Source organism: Vipera ursinii (assembly GCF_947247035.1).
Source record: "Vipera ursinii genome assembly, chromosome: 1".
In the NCBI taxonomy this organism is placed as follows: Eukaryota; Metazoa; Chordata; class Lepidosauria; order Squamata; family Viperidae; genus Vipera; species Vipera ursinii.
In genome coordinates this window covers 3,178,576-3,203,592 of record NC_139512.1, presented here as the reverse complement: position 1 = coordinate 3,203,592, position 25,017 = coordinate 3,178,576, and the positions used below count along the sequence as shown (strand labels likewise).

General features: G+C 42.9%; 1 protein-coding gene across 1 annotated transcript; it reads right to left on the bottom strand.

Annotated features, from left to right (window-relative positions):
- Positions 1-1,116: 1,116 nt before the first annotated feature.
- Positions 1,117-24,058, bottom strand: CACTIN (cactin, spliceosome C complex subunit). The gene is made up of 10 exons (XM_083350782.1): positions 23,904-24,058; positions 20,877-21,357; positions 18,011-18,106; positions 15,418-15,563; positions 13,107-13,269; positions 11,569-11,683; positions 6,205-6,397; positions 5,211-5,348; positions 3,739-4,010; positions 1,117-2,001 (listed from the first exon to the last, which is right to left on the bottom strand). Exons 1-10 carry the CDS (start codon positions 24,014-24,016, stop codon positions 1,511-1,513), a joined length of 2,208 nt encoding a protein of 735 aa, XP_083206908.1. The 5' UTR covers positions 24,017-24,058; the 3' UTR covers positions 1,117-1,510.
- Between the last annotated feature and the right edge of the window lie 959 nt (positions 24,059-25,017).

Genomic DNA, 25,017 nt, shown 5'->3' with positions numbered 1-25,017 from the left:
CCGGCATGACTAGACGCCACAGGCACACGGAACGCTTTTACCTTCCCACCGGAGCGGTCCCTATTTTTCTACTTGCATTTTTACGTGCTTTTGAACTGCTAGGTTGGCAGAAGCTGGGACGAGTAACAGGCGCTCACTCTGCTACGTGGCACTCGGGATTCAACCCGCCAAACTGCCGACCTTCTGATCAACAACCTCTGAGAATAACTGGGTTTTTTAAAAAAAATATCCTACTTTTTTACAACTCAAGTAACAAACATATTGAATATTCCTTCCTCCTTTTATTTTCCGTACAAGAACAACCCTGGATGAAGTATGTTAGGCTGACTGGCCCACCCAGCCATTTTATCAGACCTAAGATGGGACTAGAACTCAGGTCCCCTGGTTTCTAACCACGACACCAAGCTGTTTTTGATTATCACAGATCCTAGCCATGATCCAGTGCTGGTGGGGAGATTGTTTATCAGACTGTACCGAGATAGAAAGGAGTCAGTCTAAGCCATCATTAGCCAAAACTAACCAGCAATGACCATACTTGTTATAATATACAGCGCACCACAGGAATCCAAACTATTAGGTCAAAGAAATTAAAGACCTGGGTTACTTTTGGGAAACCTTTAAAGAGCAAAGCATCCACCCCCTCCTCCATAGGTCCCTGTAGGGGCAAAAGAGATGTCTGATGATGTTAACACACTAAGCCTTGTGTCGAATGTGAGGAGGCCAATATGCAATGGAGGCATTTGGGTAATGACCACATTGTGCAGTTTACCATTTTGGTGTTGCTGTGGCTTGCCCCACTCCCCACACAACATTCTTGTTATTCAACTCCCACCCCCTTTCAAAAAAAAAAAAAACCCTCTGAGTCACAGCATCCCCACATCGGGAACTATTATCTTTTGTAACCATTTACTTAATCCGTTTTGAAAGCTACCAGCTGCTACTCATAGTTGCATCCTTCAGCTTAGTTTATTGATCAGCACTGAACAATCTGCACAGCTGGAGAAGACCGTGGATATCCTTGCATAACTGAGTCTTCTTACAGCCCTCTTTAGAATAGGAAGCCTGTCTTTTCCTTTTTATGTTCTCCCATATTGGAGTAAAAAAATACCAAACAAGTAGCACATATCCAAAATCTTTATCGTAGTTGGACGCCTTTTCTCACCCTCCCATATCTATACATTCTCAGAAAACAAGGATAATCTCAGTCAAGCTATCAGCCACCTTGGTTAGGCACTAAATAAGCCTTTCCACCTAGCAGAGGAAAGAGCTCCATCTACTGCCAGAAAGACAATTCCCCCAGAACTGAATGGCTGCTTAACATCAGGGCAACCTTGAAACATTTTTTTAAAAAGATAATTTCTGACAGTAGTGGTCCTAACACTTTAGAAAAGCTGTACAGCCTGATGTTCCTATCTTGAAAGCCGCCATTTTGGTCCACTGTTCAAGGAACCAGTTCTCTTATCCACCATGTTTGTCCCTTCCTAAAATCAACCCACTCTCGGTCACCTCTTCAGCGCCTGTAACGGTAGCGTTTGAAGTGGAACCAGAGCTGGAAGATGCCATTGGCAAACTGGCAGCGGAAGCCATGCCGGTGAGAGTATTCCCACTCTCGGTTGACTATCTTGAAGGCAATATCTTCGTAAGGAGGTCCAGCATGGAAGCGCAGGGTGGCAAAGTCCTTGTTGTCTGGGCAAGCTTCCAGAAAATATTCTGGGGTGGAACGTTTGTCAATCAGGTCCGGGTAGAAGATATTAAACTTGTAACCCTGCACAATCTTGGGCGGGGGGTTGTCGAAATCGTAGTGGGTCTGGTTATACTTGTTCCACTCAAATCCGGTGTGCACTCGATTGAAGAAACGCGGCTTGCGAGGACGATACTTGTCAGCCCACAGGTAGGCCTTGCCGGTCAAGGGCATTTCCACGCTGAACTGGGCCTCATCAGCTCCCATCCCTTCTTTGGCCCGGCGGAAAAATATATCCTCAGCACTCTCGCTAGCATCACCTGTAAGGGGAGAACACTGGGATTGGTGGGTGGCCTTGTGCACAACTGGCCACAGAATGCCTAAACATCTAACAATAATAAAGTTGGAAGGGGCCTTGGAGGTCATGTTTTATCTTTACAATTTTTTAGCCCCTGTGACTGGCAAGAAACAGAAGGCCCAAATACATCTGGGAACACCTTCACTATGGGATTTAACAGCAGTAAGCTGTCACCAAATTGTATTCCACCATTAAAGTAGCTGAAGTTTAAAGCCAGCGTCAACTTCCCTCCGCCCAGTACGCTCCCACAGAGAGGGCCTCCTCAGGGTGCCACCGGTCAAAGAATGCCGACTGGTGGCCCCCAGGGGGAGGGCGTTCTCTGTGGGTGCACCGGATTTATGGAACCATCTTCCGGTCGAGCTCCGGATGGCGCCCGATCTCCGCTCCTTCCGGTGCGATCTTAAAACCCATCTCTTTAAACAAGCTGGCCTGGCCTGATGGGACGGGGTGGAATTTTTATAAATGAACTTCAATTTTTAATCTGTATTGATTTATTATGGGCATTGTTTAATCACGTTTTAATAATTTTTAATCTTTGTATCTAGTTTTTATGTATTGCCCTGTTCACCGCCCTGAGTCCTCCGGGAGAAGGGCGGTATATAAATTAAATAAATAAATAAATAAATAATAAACATTTCATATTGATTTGGACTTCTATCCCAACCACAATAAACATTATGTTGCCTCTAGATGAGATGGGCAGCACACAAATCTAATAAATAAAATATCAAGTAGTTTTGATTAGGGGACTGACAGACTAGAACAAACATGTTCAATTTTATAGCTTGCTTAAAACAGACTTCTAATCAAACTGGTTTCCAGGCTCATTTTTAAAATTAAAGATCTGATTTCAATTGCCCTGACATGTGAAAGGTGAGGTTTGAGTTATGCTAAAAACTTGAAATGATGGTCAAGTCTACCTTCTTACTTTTTTTAATATTTAAAAGTCTGGCATGCAAATAGCAGCAGGAGGCTCCTTAAAATGTCTCCATCAAGAGGCTTTCTGTAATTTTCCCATCCAGGATTCTGATAGTAACTGCAATACAGGTAGGCCTCATTTAGCAACTGGTTGCTTAGCAACCATTTGAAGTTACAATGGTCTCCCTCAAAGGTACTTATGACCCAGTTCTGGAGTTCTGATCCTGGCACAATGACTGCATTTCAGATGCTTGGCCACCAGCTTATTGCAACAGTCATGTGATGCAATTTATGTCTTTTGCCAGAAATTGGCCTTTTTGACTACTTTCGGGGGGGAACCCCATAGAAATGCATTCTCACTTAAAGATCACCACAAAAAAAGATCATAAAATCAGTTTGATCACATGGTGCCTCAACTTGTGACGGTCATGATTTATGACAGAAATTCCAGGCTCTATTATGTTCGTAAGTCAAGGACTATGTCATGGTTCCGATGAATGAGACAAATCTACTCATGGATTCAGGGATTATTTGTTTTAATTTCTGTTGTCTTAATTAGTTTATTATCTAATATTAAAAGGATGTTTCAAATGGGGCTGGGGGGGGGGAGGGAGGCCTAGCTGGCCATTTTGGAAATGGGAGATTTATTCCTCTCCAGGCCCTTTGCATTTCAGAACGTGAATTCCTTTTGGGGCACTGAGCCATATACACATTGACTGCATCACAGACACCGCCATCATGGAACCCGGATGAAGTCTCCCGCCATCCTCCCACTCCTTACCCGTGACCTGGAGCTGCTGCCGGGACAGCTGGAGGCGCTGGAGATCCTCGTCCGCGTCCACCACATGGGCATCAAAGGGGAGCTCGTGGGAGGTGAGCAGCCGGGGGCTGTATTTGCCCGCATCGTAGTCATCCAGGCTCTGCTGAATCAGGTCCTCCTCAATCAGCACTGCTTCTCCGTCTCCCTCGGCTTTGGCTTCAGCTTCCGGTTCAGGGCCAGGCTCCACGGAGGAGGGACCAGGCTGTGCTGGGGCTTTTTCCTCTGGCATTTGCCTGAGTAAAAGATGGGGAAAAGCAAAAAGAGTGCAGCAATTGGGGAACCCAGGACCTCTACAGCTTTTTGACTTGAACCATTCCTTTCGCGTTCAAACCTTCATTTGCTTTTCATCTCCCTAGAGCAGGGGTAGGCAACCTCGGCTCTTTTATGACTCGTGGACTTCAACTCCCAGAATTCCTGAGCCAGCAATGTGTTCTAGGTGTGGTCTTACTAAGGTTTTATAAAGCGGTACTAATACTTTGCGTGATCCTGATTCTATGCCTCTGTTTATACAACCCAGGATTGTATTAGCTTTTTTGGCTATTGCTGCACACCGCTGGCTCATGGTCAAGTGATCGTCCACTAGGACTCCAAGGTCCCTCTCACAGTTACTGCTTTTTTGCACACCAGGCTTCTTTTGTAAAAAAAAAAATGCTCTGGGCAGGACTCAAGAGAAACCCCAGCTGCACCAGTGCAAAAGAAGGTAGTGGCACACAGTGATGTGGACATGTGGACATGGTGGTGAACAGGACCATGTCACAGCTGGCAGTAGGTAGACGGGAAGCCAAAAGGTGATCATAAATGTGGACCTGAATTTTATTCCCATGACTGAGGGGTACTAGAGTGGCCAAAACTTCAGTGACTGGTGGTAAGCCTCTTTGTTCAGCACTATCACACTGAAATGTTAGTCACTGAACAAATACAACATTAAGCGGCGTCTATAATCTATAAGTCTGTATTTAATCCTTGTAATTTTAATTTGTCTTATGTGCTTAATTGTTTTTTATATTTCTATTTTTACTGTGTTGTAAGTCGTCCAGGGTTGCTTTGGATGGCGAGACGGGCAGCATTTGAATTTAATAAACAAACAAATAAATATAATCCAAAACACACTTACTAGGGCAGCTTTTCTCAAATTGGGTAACTCCAGATATCTGGACTTCAGCTCCCAGAACTCTCAGTAAGGGCCACAGGGAATTTTGGGAGCTGAAGTCCATGTACCTGGAGGGAGCCCAGATTGAGCAACATACCAGAGACTATATAAAGCAGCAAGGGTTCTCCTTGCATAGGAAGGATAGTACTGCTCTGATAATGTTGTTCATGTCACTCAGCAGCTATGCACATAGATAGAAAAAGCACGCGAGTCTTTATGCACTGGAATGAAAACGTTAAGTGTTAAGGATGAAGGAAGCAGGGAACAGCATCCCAATAGTTACCTGTGACTGCTACTGGCAGCTTCTGGGGATGGCGGCTCTTTTTTCATGATGGGGAAGAGGGGTTCACTTTCCACACCTTGTTCTTGTTTGAGCTTGTACAGCTTCTGGCGCAGGACGTCCTGATGCCGCTCTCGCAGCCTGTGACCCAGGAGGGAGAGAACACAGAATTAGTTCCTGTAGCCAGATGTGTGTCTAGGTACGTGTGAGAGAGAAAGAGAGAAAGAATCTGTAGCAAGTAATGACAGCCAAGCTTCATGCTCCTTCCATGAAATCTATTCAGTCTGATTCCAATTTCCTGAATAAGGGCCCTATGCCAATGATGCTCAGGTGACAGGCATCGTACTGGGACAGCACAGCTCTCTTAAAATTTTGCCTCGATATTCACTATTCTTTGGCAATGTGCCCTTTCTAATGTCGTTTTCATCATTCTCCTCCTTTCCATCCCCACATTTATCATCCCAATATGGTCGAGCTCTTCTGTGGCTGTTCCGATATAATGAATGCTTCAAAAAAATATATCAAACCCACTAAAACAGCCTCTTTAGTTAATCTTAAGAGGCACCTCTCCATCTCCAACCTGCACTTTCCAGTTGGATTAAAAGTCTCTTTTGAACTAAGCTTATTTTCCTGAAGACAACATGGATAAATCCATGTAGTTTTCCTGGTAGCAACATGGATGGGGTTGGCCAATGCTTTCTTTGGGGACATGTGTTCAATTTTACCATCACGTTTACAGATCTGACTTCATGGTGGACCCCAGAGGGAGCACGAACCCCTGTCTGATGCTGCTTAGCTTTCTGAGATCAGCTAAGGATGGTTGATAAGGCCAATTGTTTCCACCAAAGCCAGCTAGCCAGGATGCTAGCCAGCCTGGTTTGGTCGTCATTTGGGAGTCTTGCTTCATTTGGAAGGAACATGGTATAAACCACTGCCCCCCCACCCCACCCCCGGATGGAGGTGGAGGTGGATATAAATCAGGTACATGACTATTTACCTGGCCCGTGCCATGTATGCCTTTAGCTGCTGGAGCAGGCTCTCCCAGTAGCCAATGTCCAAGTTGGGTCCCCCAGCCAGGATCTTGCCCTCAATTCCCTGGTAGATCACTTGCAACTGGTTGTAGGTCTTCCCTTTGAAGACAGATTGTACATCAGAACTCACTGAGGCATTCACCCCTTCACGTCGCTCTCCTGCAAGACACACAAAAAAGGAACCTGACTGGAGGAAGATACTCCTTAAATCCTTAGGTCAGAAGAGGACGTGGAGACAATCGTTTCCAGTGGCCAGGAAGAGTGTCTCTTGATCATGTATGTGTTCCACTATGAGAGCGGGCAACTAAATTTCATTTTTGATGTGTGCCGTTGTGCCCCACAGTAAAAAAATGACAATAAAGGTTATCTTATCTTATCTCAGACAATAGGACATGACATTTTTTTTACAGGATTTTGACAGGGTATTTTGAGATGGGATGATCCAGATGCTCATTTTAATTGCACTAAGTCTATTCAAAGAACTAGCAAGCCATATTTCCTGACATTTTCCATTATAAAACAGCAAAATTGCCTAGATTCTAAAGCAGTCTTCTTCAGCTGAGTGCCCACAGCAGTAATGGACTTCAATTCCCAGAATCCTTAGCTACATGGCAGGGAACTCTAGGATCCAAAGTTCAACACTGGTAGGATGATTCACCCAACCAGAATACGATGAGTGAAGGATGAACTTTGATTGTTCAAATGGAACAGAAGTAACAGAAAAGAAAGAATTGCCCCTACATTGAAGTATTCATGTCTGCTCAGATATTCAAGGAAATGAACTTGATAATAATGTAAAGAGTGCCTGTGTCAATGAACCTGGCTGGTTCTAGTTGCCACACACAACAGGAAGGGGGAATGGAGTATCTCTGTTAGTCTAAATCAGGGGTGTCAAACTCAATTTCATTGAGGGCTGCATCAGCATTGCGGTTGCCCTCAAGGGGCCGGGTGGGTATGGCCTGGGTGGGCGTGGCCTACTGGGTGGGCTTGGCTAGAGTGTGTATGGCCTACTGGGTGGGCGTGGCCAGCTCTACATCGTTCGCATCAAGGGTGCCTATGGGGGCCTGGGCAGGAGTGGGACAGATCTGAGGGTCTCTGGCGGAAGGAGGGTCTCTGGGCCAGGGCCAAGGCAGTGGGGGCCGTTTCCTCACTGTTTCCAGGATGGCTTCACGGGCCACATGAAACCACTTCGCGGGCCGTATCCGGCCCCCGGGCCTTGTGTTTGACATGTCTGGTCTAAATGATATTGTGTCCTGTGGGTATCAAGGTCACTCACTTGCTGGGAAGAAGAGGGTTGAATGTTTTGTTAGAAAGCCCGTCAAACTATTCTATGGGGTAACGTAGTCATTGCATAGCCCCAAGGTGGGAACTTTTACTTTGCAATAGTGTAACTCTTTGGAGGGGATTTCAGACTTGGTTTCACTTTTGACTGTGCCGATATTTTGTATCCAATAAACATGTTCTTTGAGGAAGATGCAAACCTCGGAGTTCTGATTTATTCAGTTCTATCTCTCGGAACCATGACAGCCTGGTTAAAACAAATAGAGGAACACATAAAAGCCACACTGTTGCTGGTGTCTACTATGCTCTGCCCAATCAAGAAGAGAAGATGATGCTTTTCAGAAGCAAAGTAGAGATCTATCAAAGAGGCATGGTGTAGGAATGATGGGGACTCTGATCATCCTGATCTCTGTTGGAAACAACATTTGCCAGGTGTGATCTTTCCAAAAAAGTCTTGGAAGTGCAATTAGTTGCCAATGTAAAATTCCCCAGTTGGCGAGGCCTGGGGAGAGGAGTAAATAAATTCTGGCTTGAATTGTATTCCTTCTATATGATTTTACGTCTTTTATCTGCAAAAAAATGCCCAAAGTCATTTGGATAGCGAGATGGGAGGTATCTAAATTTGATTAAACAAACAAATATATAAAATAAATAGGTATTGATGAGAATATGAAGAGGAACTAGAGTTCAGCGGGATGGGTAATATCAAATACCTTCAGAAAATGGAAAACACCCTATTTTGCTGAAGACCAGCAATGGGTAAGGAACTATCTTGGGCTGGAATTAACTAAGTCCTAATTTTTTGTCCCCCTTCATGGATTACTGCCTTGTCGTGGCGAAGGGGCTTGCGTAATTCAATGAAGCCATGAGCTATGCCGTGCAGGGCCACCCAAGACGGACAGGTCATAGCTGAGAGTTCTGAGAAAACGTGATCCACTGGAGAAGGAAATGGCAACCCACTCCAGTATCTTTGCCATGAAAACCCTATGGACAGTACCAAAAGGCAAAACGATATGACGCTGGAAGATGAGCCCCTCAGGTCGGAAGACATCCAATATGCTACTGGGGAAGAGCAGAAGGCTAGTACTAGTAGCGCCAGAAAGAATGAAGCGACTGGGCCAAAGCCGAAAGGACGCTCAGCTGTGGATGTGTCTGGTGGTGAAAGGAAAGTCCGATGCTGTAAAGATTTTTTCTCCATAGGAACCTGGAATGTAAGATCCATGAATCAAGGAAAGCTGGACGTGGTCAAACAAGAGATGACAAGACTGAACATCGACATCTTAGGTATCAGCAAACTAAAATGGACAGGAATGGGTGAATTTAATTCAGATGACCATCAGGTATACTACTGCGGGCAAGAATGCCTCAGAAGAAATGGAGTAGCCTTCATAGTCAATAAAAGAGTAGGAAAATCAATACTGGGATACAATCCTCAAAATGACAGAATGATCTCAGTTCGAATCCAAGGGAAACCATTCAATATCACAGTAGTCCAAGTCTATGCCCCAACCACCAGTGCTGAAGAGGATGAAATTGACCGGTTCTATGAAGCCCTACAGCACCTTATAGAAGTAACACCAAAAAATGATGTCCTTATCATCATGGGGGATTGGAATGCTAAAGTAGGAAGCCAAAAGATAACTGGAATAACAGGCAAGTTTGGCCTTGGAGTACAAAATGAAGCAGGGCACAGGCTGATAGAATTTTGTCAAGAGAATACGATGGTCATAGCAAACACTCTTTTCCAACCACCCAAGAGACGGCTCTACACATGGACATCACCAGACGGTCAACACAGAAATCAGATTGACTATATGCTCTGCAGCCAAAGATGGAGAAGCTCTATACAGTCGGTAAAAACAAGACCAGGAGCTGACTGTGGCTCAGACCATGAGCTTCTCCTTGCAAAGTTTAGGCTTAAACTGAAGAAAGTAGGGAAAAGCACTAGGCCACTCAGGTATGAATTAAATCATATCCCTGTTGAATATACAGTAGAGGTGACAAATAGATTTAAGGAATTAGATCTGATAGACAGAGTGCCTGAAGAACTATGGACAGAGGTTCGCGACATTGTACAACAGGTAGCAACCAAAACCATCCCAAAGAAAAAGAAATGCAAGAAAGCAAAATGGCTGTCTGAGGAAGCTTTGCAAATAGCTGAGGAAAGGAGGAAAGCGAAAGGCAAGGGAGAAAAACATAGATATGCCCAATTGAATGCAGAATTCCAGAGAATAGCTAGAAGAGATAAGAATGCCTTCTTAAATGAACAGTGCAAAGAAATAGAAGAAAACAATAGAATAGGGAGGACCAGAGATCTTTTCAAGAAAATTGGAGAGATGAAGGGAACATTCCATGCAAAAATGGGCATGATAAAGGACCAAAATGGCAGGGACCTAACAGAGGCAGAAGAGATTAAGAAGAGGTGGCAAAATTACACAGAAGAACTATACAAGAATGAGCTTAACATCCCAGATAATCACAATGAGGTGGTCACTGACCTCGAGCCAGACATCCTAGAATGTGAAGTGAAGTGGGCCTTAGAAAAGCTGAGCAACAACAAAGCTAGTGGAGGTGACAGTATTCCAGCTGAGCTATTCAAAATCTTAAAAGACAGTGCAGTAAAAGTGCTACACTCAATTTGCCAGCAAATTTGGAAAACTCAGCAGTGGCCACAGGATTGGAAAAGATCAGTTTACATTCCAATTCCAAAGAAAGGCAGTGCCAAAGAATGTTCAAACTATCGCACCATTGCACTCATTTCTCATGCTAGTAAAGTCATGCTTAAAATCCTACAAGCTAGACTTCAGCAGTATGTGGATCAAGAACTACCAGAAGTACAGGCAGGATTTCGAAGAGGCAGAGGAACTAGAGATCAAATTGCTAACATACGCTGGATCATGGAGAAAGCTAGGGAGTTCCAGAAAAACATCTACTTCTGCTTCATTGACTATGCTAAAGCCTTTGATTGTGTGGATCATAACAAACTGTGGCAAGTTCTTAAAGAGATGGGAGTACCAGACCATCTTATTTGTCTCTTGAGAAACTTATATGCGGGTCAAGAAGCAACAGTGAGAACTGGACACGGAACCACTGATTGGTTCAAAATTGGGAAAGGAGTCCGGCAAGGCTGTATACTGTCGCCCTGCCTATTTAACTTATATGCAGAGCACATAATGAGAAAGGCAGGGCTAGATGAATCAAAAGTTGGAATTAAGATTGCCGGAAGAAATATCAACAACCTAAGATACGCAGATGATACCACTCTAATGGCAGAAAGTAAAGAAGAACTAAAGAGCCTCTTGTTGCGGGTGAAGAAGGAGAGTGCAAAACTTGGGTTGAAACTTAACATTAAGAAAACCAAGATCATGGCATCTGGCCCTCTCAATTCCTGGCAAATAGATGGGGAAGAAATGGAGGTAGTGACAGATTTTGTTTTCCTGGGCTCCAAGATCACTGCAGATGGGGACTGTAGCCAAGAAATTAAAAGACGCTTGCTCCTGGGAAGGAAAGCCATGGCAAATCTAGACAGCACACTAAAAAGCAGAGACATCACCCTGTCAACAAAAGTGTGTATAGTCAAGGCTATGGTCTTCCCAGTTGCAATGTATGGCAGTGAAAGTTGGACCATAAGAAAGGCTGAGCGCCAAAGAATTGAGGCCTTTGAACTATGGTGCTGGAGAAGACTCCTGCGAGTCCCTTGGACTGCAAGGCGATCAAACCGGTCAGTCCTAGAGGAGATCAATCCTGACTGCTCTTTAGAAGGCCAGATCCTGAAGCTAAAACTCAAATACTTTGGCCACCTAATGAGAAGGAAGGACTCACTGGAGAAGAGCCTAATGTTGGGAAAGATCGAGGGCAATAGAAGAAGGGGACGACAGAGAATGAGGTGGCTGGATGGAGTCACTGAAGCAGTAGGCGTGAGCTTAAATGAACTCCAGAAGATGGTAGAAGACAGGAAGGCCTGGAGGAATGTTGTCCATGGGGTCGCGATGAGTCGGACACGACTTCGCAGCTAACAACAAAATTTTTTTTTGTCTTTCTGCCCCTACCTGGTCCTTTCCCAGAAGCCTCCAGTTTCCGGAGTTTGGCTATTTCATCTTCAGTGATGATGGTCATGTCTCTCCAGAAATCCACATTCTTCCCTTGCTCCAACTCCATGTAAACCTGAAACAATAGGGGAAAAAAGATGAGAAGAGGGAGAAAAGAAGAAGAGAAAGAAAGAAAGAAAGAAAGAAAGAAAGAAAGAAAGAAAGAAAGAAAGAAAGAAAGAAAGAGGGAGGGAGGGAAGGAAAGAAAGAAAGGAAAGAAAAAGAAAGAAAGAAAGAAAGAAAGAAAGAAAGAAAGAAAGAAAGAAAGAAAGAGGGAGGGAAGGAAAGAAAGAAAGGAAAGAAAAAGAAAGAAAGAAAGAAAGAAAGAAAGAAGAAAGGAAAGAAAGAAAGAAAGAAAGAAAGAAAGAAAGAAAGAAAGAAGGAAGGAAGGAAGGAAGGAAGGAAGGAAGGAAGGAAGGAAAGAAAGAAAGAAAGAAAGAAAGAAAGAGAAAGAAAGAAAGGAGAAAAAAAGAAAGAAAGAAAGAAAGAAAGAAAGAAAGAAAGAAAGAAAGGAGAAAAAAAGAAAGAGAAAGAAAGAAAGAAAGAAAGAAAGAAAGAAAGAAAGAAAGAAAGAAAGAAAGAGAAGTAGCTACAATGCTTGTTTTCAACTGTTATCTCTTCTTGGAATTTGAAGTGAGGGAGGAATGGATGTTATAACAACAGGGACAGTAGGCACATCTGCAAAGGTTTTATTTTTCTCGTGCCAAATGGGGAGGAGAGAATGGGGGTGGGAACATAGTATCTGAAAAAAAAAAATAAACTAGAAAAAAGAAAGAGAAGCAAAGAGAAGAAACTAGAAAATACTGTAGCAAAATAGCTTCTTAAAATAAATCGCATTTATTCTCTCCTTTTGTTTATAGTCATCGGGACAAGGCAAATTGTTTAATTACAAGTTTCATGGTTGTATTAAATTGCAATTGTTAACTAGCCCAGCCTTCTCCAGCCTGGTACAGGTAGTCCTCGACTTATGACCAGCCACTTGGCTTCCATTCAAACTTAGGACAGCTACCCCACCTCCCAAAAGGGCCTTGATGACCTGGTTCCAAAGTTCCAGTGGCCACAGCCCTGTGATTACATGGTATCAGCCACTCAGCCACTGGTCTGCATTTATGACCGTTTGCAGCATTCCATGGTCATGCCACCATGACTTACGACATTTTTGCTGAAAACCAGCCTTTGCTTCTGGTTTATGGCAAAACCAGCTCATAGCGAATAATGGGTTTGTTTAATGACCAGCTCAAAAAAAGTCATAAAATCAGGTTGGTTATGTGGGTGACCCGCTTTACAACTGTCATGACTTACGACCATCATGGGCAGGCTCCATTATGGTCATAAGTTGAGGACTACCCGTTATCTTCCAGATGGCTGGGTATTTGAGCCTTAATATATTTGCAAGCCACCAAGGAGAGGAAAGCTGAGCTGGACAAACTTTGAATCAGGGAGAAGAAGACCTTTCTCTCCCTCCTGAAAGAACAGGACGGCCACCATCAGCTGGATACCTGGATGTCTTCTAGTAGATCCTCCATGTCGGAGACGGTGAGTCCATTTAGAAATGTGTAAGGTTCGTGCATCTCCACTGCCAAGTCATCATCTTCAGCACTGATGTATTTGGCCAAGAGATCAATTGGCTTGGCCCGCCCATCTCGGATCCGGATTTTGGAGCTGCCAGAAAAGGAATATCCAGGAAAAAGGGTCAGAACAATGGAGCTCAGGATAAAGATTTTGGGAAGGGTTCAATAGCTCTACATCTAGTGGGTATCCAAAGTTAGATCTCAGACATCTCCAAAGAAAGGAATTTTCCTTGCTACCCTCCAGAAACATCTTACTGATCAGAGCAGACAACCTTGGTGCAACGGACGAAATGCCCTTGCAGGTAAGGCAACTTTCTGTTTTAATTCTGAATATAATTGCTGGTACCAACTGTTCAACGTTATTGCGGCATGCAGACAGTAGGATTCATTCATTCTTTCAGGTTTTCCAGTCCTGGCAGGACAGACCACAAATTGTAAGGCATCCCCAATGGAACGGTATGGCAGCCACGGAGGTACCTCTTATAGTGATGATCTCTATCCCAAGTTGATATAACAGGTTTTATGATATTAAAATGTAACCCTGTGATTCAGGTCTTGGGGAAGGAGCGATATTTTAAAAAAACTTTCCAATTAAGTGGACATCACTTTCTATAGTCATCTAGACAGGCATGCTGTGTCCATCCTGCAGACATGTCCAAGCCAACAAAGGCAAGATTGCTGGATCATATTTTTAATTGTGGGCTGTTGCCTGCCTATCTGCCTATCAAGGGTCCTCATTTTGTCATCAAACGCTTAAAGGAATGACAGGTTTGTCCTGAAAGATCTCATCTGAAATGCCTCCATTTCCTCTTGATCCTAAGCAAATAGTATCCACATTTCTGCTGCACAAAGTAAAACTGCCATACTTTAAGTATTTGAATACTTAAATCTTCATTTTTTTCAGGCTGATGTTTTTCCTTCCTCCAGAAGCATCATGATAAGCTGTCAAAAGCCACTTAAGTGCTACCAATTAGTGCAACATCAGTGGATGGGACAATCTTTGATGATGAGCTCAACTAGCCTAAGTATCAGAACATCTAATACCGTGCCTAATATTAGCTAACATATTATACGTTATTGTATAACTACAGGCAATCCTCAACTTACAACCAGACATTCCACGACTGATCGATGTTACAACAGACCTACCTCCCCCCCCCAGGTGCTTAACAACCTGGTTCAAAGCACTGACTGCCACCCCCCTCCATGGTCACATGACCACGTCAGGGCTCAGCAACCGGTCTGCATTTATTGTTGTTTCTAGTGACTCATGGTCACATGACCACATTTTACAACATTTTTGCTAACAACCAGCATTTACTTCCAGATTTCAGCAAAACTGGCCCATAGCAAGTCATGGGTTTGCTTCATGAGTATGTTGGTCATTAAACAGCAGCCGCAAAAAAGGTTCAGCTTGGTCACATGGGTGATCGATCCATTTTACAACCTTAATGGGAAGTTTCCACTGAATTCAAGATTCACTATAATGCCATATATATATATATATATATATATATATATATATATGTATGTATGTATGTATGTATGTATATGTATATATATGTGTGTGTATATATATATACACACACACGTATATATATATTACAGTATACATAAATATATATACACATACACAGTATATGTACACACACACACACACATATATGTATGTATACATATATATATATACATATATATATATACATATACATACATATACATATACATATACATATACATGTACATGTACATATACATATACATATACATATATATATATATATATATATATATATATATATAATACCTAGTACCTCACTAAGATTAGTCAGTGGCTCTTTCAAAGAGTTCTTATGCTTGTAAATATGATTACAAAGCTGGATTTGATGGAAAATATGAAGGAAAGCTCAAGTCAAGCTCCTGATCCATCTGATCCAGTACTGTGGAGTCTTCTTGACTAAAGAAAATCATTCCCCAAATCCTAGCAGTTGGAGAACCCAAGAAATTCCAAACTAGTTGTTTCACTGTTAGGCGATCAATTTTTTCCCTGCTCTTCAACTGATCATATTGGAAGGTTTTTGCTTCCCTTGGACTTCAAAGAAATATACTGGCAGATCAGTTCTGAGAATTATGCTGTGGACTAGTAACTTCAAGAAGTGGTTTTATTATTCTTTTACACTTGGGAACTTAATTTCTCTGTCCCCTGAAGACCTAGCTTCCATCCATTGTCCCCGTTTACCGTAGTTTGGCTTGCTGAAGATGGAAATTGTCCTCTTGCTCCTCCCACGTCTTGAAATGCTCCGCCTCTTTCTCCCGCTGCAACATCTCCAGCTCTTGCTCCCTCATGGCTTTTTCCCGCTCTCGCTCCAGGCGGAGCTGCTTCACCTGGTATATGTGGGGAAGGGAGGGATTAGAAACACTCCAGGGCAGTGACTCTCAACCTCAGCAATTTTAAGATGTGTGGTTTCAACAGCTGAACTCCACACATCTTAAAGCTGCTGAGGTTGAGAAAGACTGCTCCAGAGACACGGAGCAGAGCAGTATTGGACCCTGACCCTGATCCTGAAGTTCAGCATCAGAATTCATGGATGACATCCCAGGTTGAGGTCAGAGATGTGGGTTTTCTGAAAACACGTGGAACCAGAAAAATGTCTTATGCAAATGAGCAAGGCTCCCATTAGCATGCTGATGTCAATACAGATAGTTCTCAACTTACAACAGTTCATTTAGTGATCATTCAAAGTTACAATAGCACTGAAAAAAGTGACTTATGACCATTTTTCACACTTACATCTATTACAGCAGGGATCTGCAACCTTGACAACTTTTAAGACTTGTGGACTTCCGTTCCCAGAATTCTGGGAGCTGAAGTCCACAAGTCTTACAAGGTTGCAGACCCCTGTATTACAGCATCCTCATGGTCACATGATCAAAACTCAGACGCTTGACAACTGGCTCATAGTTATGATGGTTGCAGTGTCCCAGGGTCATGTGATCACCTTTTGTGACCTTCTGAGAAGCAAAGTCAATGGGGAAGCCAGATTCACTTAACAACCATGTTACTACCTTAAGAATTGCATTTAACGTTTGTGTCGTAAAATGGGGGCAAAACTCAATAAATGTCTCACTTAGCAACAGAAATTTGGGGCTCAATTGTGGTCGTAAGTAAAGAACTAGCTGTAGTTATAGTGAGTGGAAAAATTTAAAGTACGTTGATATGGGGGGAAAAACAAGGCTAGGCCTCTTTGCGAACTCTGAAGACTACATTCAAAGAAACTAAAAGCTTCTTTGGCGCTATGGTGGTGCAGTGGTTACAATGCAGTATTGCAGACTAAGTCTGCCCACAGCCAGACATTCAATCCTGACCGACTCAAGGTTGACCCAGCCTTCCAAGATTGATAAAATGAGGAGCCAGATTATTGGGGGGGGCAATATGCTGACTCTGTAAATTGCTTAGAGAAGGCTGTAAAGCACTGTGAAGCGGTATATAAGTCTAAGTGCTATTACCATTTGAACGTGGAGAAAAATGATGTTTATTGGAAATAAAACACATTATATCTTTGAAATGGCAACTGTCCCAAAGTGGAAATGCTGATTCCAGATAAATTTCTGATCAATATCTCTGGTTTAATTTCTGGCATTTTAGAAAAAGTATAAGAAAAAGCTGTTTGCAAATCTGGAAGGGTTGATGTCACCAATCATTTAGATTGAGTTTGACAAAACTGCAGTTTCATTCTATACAACACAGCTTCTTCTGTTCAACCCAACAGCAACAGCTGTTGTTGAAAAATTTCTTTAATGGAATTTTTTATAAAGAAAAAACATCTGCATTTCCCAAAAGAAAATGGTTCATTCCAAAAAATACATAAAATTAACTCTGAGTATAAAGTTAAGATCTCAGTAGCTTTGTTCCCCTTATAACATCTAATAAGTCGGTGGCGGCGAACCTGGGGCATGTAGAGCCCTTTCTGTGGGCACACGCGCCGTCGCCCCAGTCCTAGGCCTTCAGCTGGGTTTTATAAAACCTTTTCGCTTTAGGCCTCCACTGCCATGTGCAAAATAAAAAGGTTCAATTAATCAATCAATTTCAACTTTTCGCAGGAAAAAAAAAGATCTCGCAAAGTTGGAATTGACTGAACTTTTTAGTCCCACCCAGTCTGCCATTACCACCACAGCCACGCGCACCCAATGGGCCACGCCCACCCAATGGGCCACGCCCACCCGGCACCCGATGATACATAAGTGGGTTTTGGGTTGCAGTTTGGGCACTCGGTCTCTAAAAGTTTCGCCATCACTGTAATAAGTTAAGACAAGCTGTGTGAGCAAACAGCTTGTCTTAACTTAAGTTTCTTGAAAGTGAGCTGGGCGGCATATAAATTTAATGGGTAAATAAAATAAACTGTTAAATAAAATATTTGTAATTAGTTCCATTACAAATAAAATATCCTAGGTCCCTATTTCAGGATTTCTCAAACAGGACTTTTATCTCTCAAAATTCTCTGCAATGGCTAAAAGTCAGACATTTGGAATTTGTCCAGCTAGAAAAACATTGATTAGGAAAAAATGTATACTTTGTCTTGGATATCACTCCATGTATCTGGACCATTTCGTATGAAAATGTAGGTCTTAAGAAAGGTGGTGCCTTAAATTCAGAAGTGAAATGTGCTATCTGAATGATAACTGAAAGAACTTAAAATACAGAAAAATAATTTGGGTCAGTTCACCGATGTACACTGCAAGTTTATATCTTGGAATTAAAAAAGTGGTTCTTGGTTAAAACAGCAGTGCAAGATTCAAAGGGTTCTCTCCCTTTATTTTATTTTGATTCTTACCTTCTGCAACTCAAGGCGATTTTCTTCTTGGATCCGCTTGTTCCGATCTTTCAGTTCTTTCTCCTCTAAGTGTCCAATTCCCTTTTTTTCCAAAGCCTAAAAAAAACAACAAACCACAAACCACCAAACCCTAAGAGTCAAACTAATATCAGAGAAAAGGGTGGTGGTGGAGAAGGAAGGAAGGAAGGAAGGAAGGAAGGAAGGAAGGAAGGAAGGGAGGGAGGGAGGGAGGGAGGGAGGGAGGGAGGGAGGAAGGAAGGAAGGAAGGAAGGAAGGAAGGAAGGAAGGAAGGAAGGTTGGTTCTGGTCAGGCTCAACTGGCAACAATGTCCCTGTAGTTTTCTTGACAACACTGGAAGTGATTTGCCATTGTCTTCTTCCTCCCAGGTCCCAAAGATGTTGTTCAAAAGGCAACTGGACATTTTTTCTTTCTTTGAAAATATTTCGCTTCTTATCCAAGAAGCTTCTTAGTTTTTCAGCAGAACTGAAGAAGCTTGTTGGACAAGAAGCAAAATGTTTTCAAAGAAAAAACAAAAAAAGTCCAGCTGCCTTTTAAAAGGTACCTTTGGGACAACCATGACCTGCATGATTGAGAATCTCCACAGACATCTTCTTCCCAGCATTGTTAGGGAGCAAGACTGGCCCAAAGGCACCCAACTGGCTTTTTGGCTAAGGTAAAACTCACAGTCTCTTGGTTTTTAGCCCAGCCTTTGACCAATGCACCAAACTGGCTTTCTCGTGTGCCTTGAGTTCAGCTAAATAAAGCTTTAGATATTGTTTATCAGTATCTTCAAATCAATGTTGACTCCTGGGACTGCCTGGACTAGTCCTTGCATTTTTCTAGGCACGATTTTGGAAGTGATTTTTCCCCTTGTCTTCTACTTCCTAAAACTGAAACAGTATGACTGGCCCGAGGTCACCCATCTCTGTGCACAAGATAGGACTAGAACTCACCATTTTCTGCTTTCTAGCCTGGTACCTTAACCACTACACCAAACAGGCTCTCTATACGCATTTTAGCCAATGATAATCTTATAATATTAACTTTGTACCTGAATGGAATATTATTGAAATAAGAAATGTAAGAAACAACCTTTTAAATCATGGATCTATGTGGACTTATGCTATAGTGAACGTTACTTTAAGGCAGTATTTGCCCTCTGTTAATTTTCATCAAGGCTTGAATAAACATTTTGAGATTATGTACACATTCTTTGCATCAGACAAGAGCAGCCAATCTGCCTGGGTAAAATAATTGATCTGAGAATATGATTTGCCCCAAACATATACTTCCAGGTTTTCCCACCCCTTTCATGTCACCAACAACAAATTTCATCTATTTCCTCTGGAATACTCCCATATTAATTTGAAGTTTTATTGTACTTGTGATTTTCGATAGTCTTCCACAGCTTGGTGTTTGGTAGATATTTTACACCATTCTTCAGTCACAGCCATAGGGCACAAATGATGGATTATGGGAACTGAAATGGAACACTTTTCTAGAAGGGCACCAGGCTGAGGAAGACTACTCAAGGAAGGAGGTTGGTCTATCTGTCTGCTTAAGGTACAGAAGGATCTTGACAGAATAGAACACTGGCCGCTATCTAACAAAATGAAATTCAATGGTGAAAATAGTAAGGTTCTACATTTAGGCAAGAAAAACCAAATGCATAGATATAGTATAGGTGGTTCCTTGCTCAATAATTACTGTGAAAGGGATCTTGGACTCCCAGTGGACACTTAAATATGAGCCAGCAGTGTGCTGCAGCTGCCAAAAAAAGCCAAAAAGCTAGGCTGCATTAACAGAGGGATAGAATCAAGATCACGTGAAGTATTAATACCACTTTACAATGCCTTGGTAAGGCCACGCCTGGAATACTGCATCCAGTTTTGGTTACCACGATGTAAAAAAGATGTTGAGGCTCTAGAAAGAGTACAGAGAAGAACAACAAAGATGATTAGGGGGCTGGAGGCTAAAACATGTAAGGAATGGCTGCTAGAATTGGGTATGTCTAGTTTAATAAAGAGAAGCACGAGGGGTGACAGGAGAGCAGTGTTCCAATAGGGGCTGCCCCAAAGAAGAGGGAGTCAAGCTGTTCTCCAAAGTGCCAGAAGGCAGGACAAGAAGCAACGGATGGAAACTAGTCAAGGAGAGAAGCAACCTAGAACTAAGGAGAAACTTCCTGACAGTTAGAACAATTAACCAGTGGAACAACCTGCCTCCAGAAGCTGTGAATGCTTGAACACTGAAGGTTTTTAAGAAGAGACTGGAAAGACATTTGCCTGAAATGGTATAGGGTTTCCTGCCTGAGCAGGGGATTGGACTAGATGGCCTCCAACATCCCTTCCAACTTTTGTATTATTGTTGTTGTTGTTATTACTGTCTAATCTTAACCTTTCACTCCACAGCTTTCACAACAAGAGCCTTGGTGGAGCAGTGGGCTAATGCCTTCTTAACTAACACCAGCTGCCTGCAATTAGTGCAGGTTCGAGTCCCACCAGGCTCAAGGTTGACTCAGCCTTCCATCCTTCCGAGGTAGGTAAAATGAGGACCCAGATTGTTGGGGGCAATTAAGCTGACTTTGTAATAATGCCGCTTGGGGGGGGGGCGAAAGCCCTAATAAGCAGGCATATACATAGAATGAAGGCTATTGCTAAGCACATTGATTTGTGCTTTAGACTGTAAGCCGCCCTGAGTCTTCGGACAAGGGCGGGATATAAATGGGTTTAAAAACAAACAACAACCCTGAAGGATGAATCAGATTATGAGCAAGAAACCGCACCTTACAGAGGTGGTTCTCTTGAGATGATTCACTGCTACCCTGCACCACCTGTCTTGAGATGGTAGACATGAATTCAGGACTTACCTTGCTCCAGATGAAAGCCCCTAGTAGGTTGTTGTCTCCGAAAGGGTTGTCGGTATTGGTGTAACCCATATACTCTTCTCCCCATCCCATCTTCTCCCGTTTCTTTCGTTCCTTGGCCTCCTTCTTGGCTAGACGTCGGGCCCGTTTCTCTTCAGGGGTTTCAAGAGCCTTCATCAACTCCTTTTGGTTTTTTTTCTCCTCTTTCAATCTCAAGCGTTCCTGGACACTTAGCTGCTCACCGAAGTCACCCTTGGAGCTCTGTGAGTGGGAGGACGATTGGGATGTCATGGAAGACACTGAGGACCTGGATTCAGAACGCTTCCGGTACTTCTTCCCCCTCCTCTCGCTTTTATGGCCCCTTTTTTCTGAAGAGGATTCTGAATTGGAAGACCACTCCCGGTGACGTGAAGAATGTCTCTTGTGACGCTGGTCCTTGCTTTTTCCTTTTTTCTTTCCCCATTTTTGGCTCTCTTCCTCTGAGCTTAAAAATAAAAGCTTTGATGTTAAAGACTTATGGCCTCCGAGGCGCTTCTTTGTGATCCTTACAGCCCCCTCTGAGGCTGCAAACCAATAATGCTTTGTGGTAGGAAAAAGAGGAAAAGTTGCAACCTTCGCCCAGGTTCGCCTGGTGCGCCAGTTGCGGCCCTATCTAGACTGGGATGCCTTGCGTACGGTCACTCATGCGCTCGTGACCTCTCATTTGGACTACTGCAACACTCTCTACATGGGGCTGCCCTTGAGGACCACTCGGAGGCTCCAACTGGTACAGAATGTAGCCGCGAGAGTTGTGTTGAGAGTTTCCCGATACTCCCATGTTACACCCCTGCTCCGCGAGCTGCATTGGCTTCCAGTTGTCTTCCGTGTGAGATTCAAGGTGCTGGTAATGACCTATAAAGCCCTACATGGCATGGGTCCGGAATACCTCAGGGAGCACCTGCGGCCGGCATCAACTTCCCTCCGCCCAGTGCACTCCCACAGAGAGGGCCTCCTCAGGGTGCCACCGGTCAAAGAATGTCGACTGGTGGCCCCCAGGGGGAGGGCGTTCTCTGTGGGCGCGCCAGATTTATGGAACCATCTTCCGGTTGAGCTCCGGATGGCGCCCGACCTTCGCTCCTTCCGGCGCGACCTAAAGACCTACCTGTTCGAACAAGCCAGCCTGGCCTGATGGGTGATGGGTTTGGGTTTTATTGCTTTTTATGTATTTTAACTTATTGTTATAGTTCTTGGGCATCTTGTTTAATCTCTTTTAATTTTTGTATTCTTGTCTTTTAACATGTATTGCCCTGTTCACCGCCCTGAGTCCTTCGGGAGAAGGGCGGTATACAAATAAAATTATTATTATTATTATTATTATTATTATTATTATTATTATTATTATTATTATTATTATTATTATTAAGTTTTAGAATAGGCACATCACAATTAAAAAAGAACAAAATCCTTCCCCATCCTAGTCTTTGCTCTTTTGTGATGTAACCCCATGCACTCTGAAGACTTCAGTCCCCCAAACTGTTAAAAGCGGCCCTTGGCCCCAAAATCTTCCTCATCCTTGTTGTATATTTACATTTTTGCATTCGGCTTAAGAGCTTATTGCCTCAGCTAAATCAGCATTCATCAATACAATACACCCACCAACCTGAATTGCCAAAGATCTTGTCGAACTGGCCCAAAATTTATCTCCCACAAAATCTACTGTAAAACAATTAAGCACCATCTGATGCAGACAAAGTCCGAGCTATTTACATTGAGGTGACTTGAACTGAAAACACTGATACCTTTCAATTTATTATTCCCTGGCTTTTTCCTATGGCCCCTTAAGGTTGACATAAGACTGACTTTCGGCAGATTACCTGCTTGTTCTTAATTTGTCATAGTTGAAATAAGGGAGTCCATAAAATCCTGCTTATAATGAGAAGTTGGACACTTCTCAGAAAGCTTTCTCTCACTGTGACAAATGGTTTATAGTGAAATGAGATTACAAACATTTATTCCCCACATCAGATTATTCTGTAAAATAGTCTCCAATAACTATAACTGCACATGCTTTTAATTTATTAAGCTTCCATTTCCATTTTCCTCTGCTTACCTAATTCAGACAGCAAATTAGATTCTTATGCTATATTAATAGAGTGTTGTAATGAAGACAAATGCCCTGTAAGACTCCAGTGGGGAAAAAAATTGGTTATACAGATAATCCTCGTTTAGTGACTTATCTCATGTAATGACCATTATGATGGTGATGAAAAAGTAACTTTACAACCAATTCTTGCATTTACAATGTTTGCAATCTGTAAAACAGAGGAAAGCTGAAGCAAGATCCTAAGCAGTCACAGTTTCATTTAGCAACTTCTTTGCTAACAACAATGTTGCTGGTACCAACTGTGATTGCTATATGAGAACTACCTGTATTGTATTACATTCTACAGTCTCTCTCTTTCTAAAAAAAATCTCATACATGGATAATTTAACAGTAAAAGCAGTGGGTACTGTTATGACTGTTATTGAGACAATGGGGTTTTGAGGTCTAGTACGTTGTTTCTCAACTTTGGCAAGTTTAAGATGCATGGACCTCATCTCCCAGAATCCCCCAACCTGCATACTGGGAGTTGAGGTCCACACATCTCAAACTTGCCAAGATTGAAAAACACTGGCCTAAAGGTAGAACTTACTGAGTTCTACCATGAAATATGCAGTTTCGTATTTTCACTCCCAAGAGTGCTGGGGATGCAAGGCAGCAGATTCTGCCTTCAAAGTCACAGCTACTCAGAGGGACTTGCTCCACAGCCGTTACCCCTTAAAAACTGCTCCATTCTTATCCAAACTTCACAGGATAGGAAGCAGGACCTGGGCTTTAAAATCTTCACCGTTAAACTTTCATTTGAGTGCAGCTCCCTAAATACAAGTTATTCACTCTAGACAAGAAGCACCCACCAGGAGCTTATTCCTAAAGCCTTTCTACATTCGAGTAACTCTATGATCCTGCACTTCTGTGATGATGAATCTTGGAACCGCATTCGTTCATCTCACCTCCCTTCCCGATTTCTTCTTCTTCTCCTTCCCCGACTTTCTCGCTCTTCAGACCTAGATCGACTTCTCCGCCGACGCCGTTCTCTAGACCTGGATCTGGACCTGGACCCCATGGCCACTCCAGGACTGTCCCCCCTGGGCACTTCCTATTTCGCGAAGAGGTCCTTCCTTTCTCTTGTCGCGATGAAGGGTGGCCATTGCAGTGCCTGAACGGGTTCGACCCTAGTTCAATTTGAGAGCGCAATTTTTGCTAGTTTTCTTTCTAGAGGAACAGGGAATGCCTGTGGCGAGAAAAAAATAACTGTTGAGGCAGCGTGTTATATACCTTTTTCTAGGCTCTAAATAACAGAATTGGAAGGGACCTTGGAGGTCTTCTAGTCCAACCCCCTGCTCAAGCAGGAGGCCCTATATACCATGTGTCTCTTCAGCTGAACTCCAACATTTAAACAAACATCAGATTCATCATTATTGGGAATAAATTCATATAGGATCTGGAGAAGAGAAAGGATGAAACAAAGAACTTTTAGTTGCAGATAGCTTTACAGAAGTCACCATTATTGTCCTGGGACTAATATATTTTTATTTATTTTTTTATTTTAATTCCATTTATATCCCGCCCTTCTCCGAAGACTCAGGGCGGCTTACAAACTTAGCAGTAGCCTTCATTCTATGTATATGCCTGCTTATTAGGGCTTTCACACACACACACACCAAGCGGCATTATTACAAAGTCAGCTTAATTGTCCCCAACAATCTGGGTCCTCATTTTACCTACCTCGGAAGGATGGAAGGCTGAGTCAACCTTGAGCCTGGTGGGACTCGAACCTGCACTAATTGCAGGCAGCTGCATATATGAAGATTATGCATCATTCTCATTAGACTAGGCTGATTAAGAAGAAACAAACATTTTCAATCAGACAGAGCTTTCTTAGAGCATAGAATAATAGGGTTGGAGGTCTTCCAGTCCAACAACCTGCTCAAGGACAAGATTTTATACCATTCTGGACAAATGGCTGTCCAGTTTCTTCATGAAAATCTCCAGCGATGGAGCACCTACAACAACTGGAGGGAAGCTGTTCCACTGAACAGTGAGATAGTTCTTACTGTCAGGAGA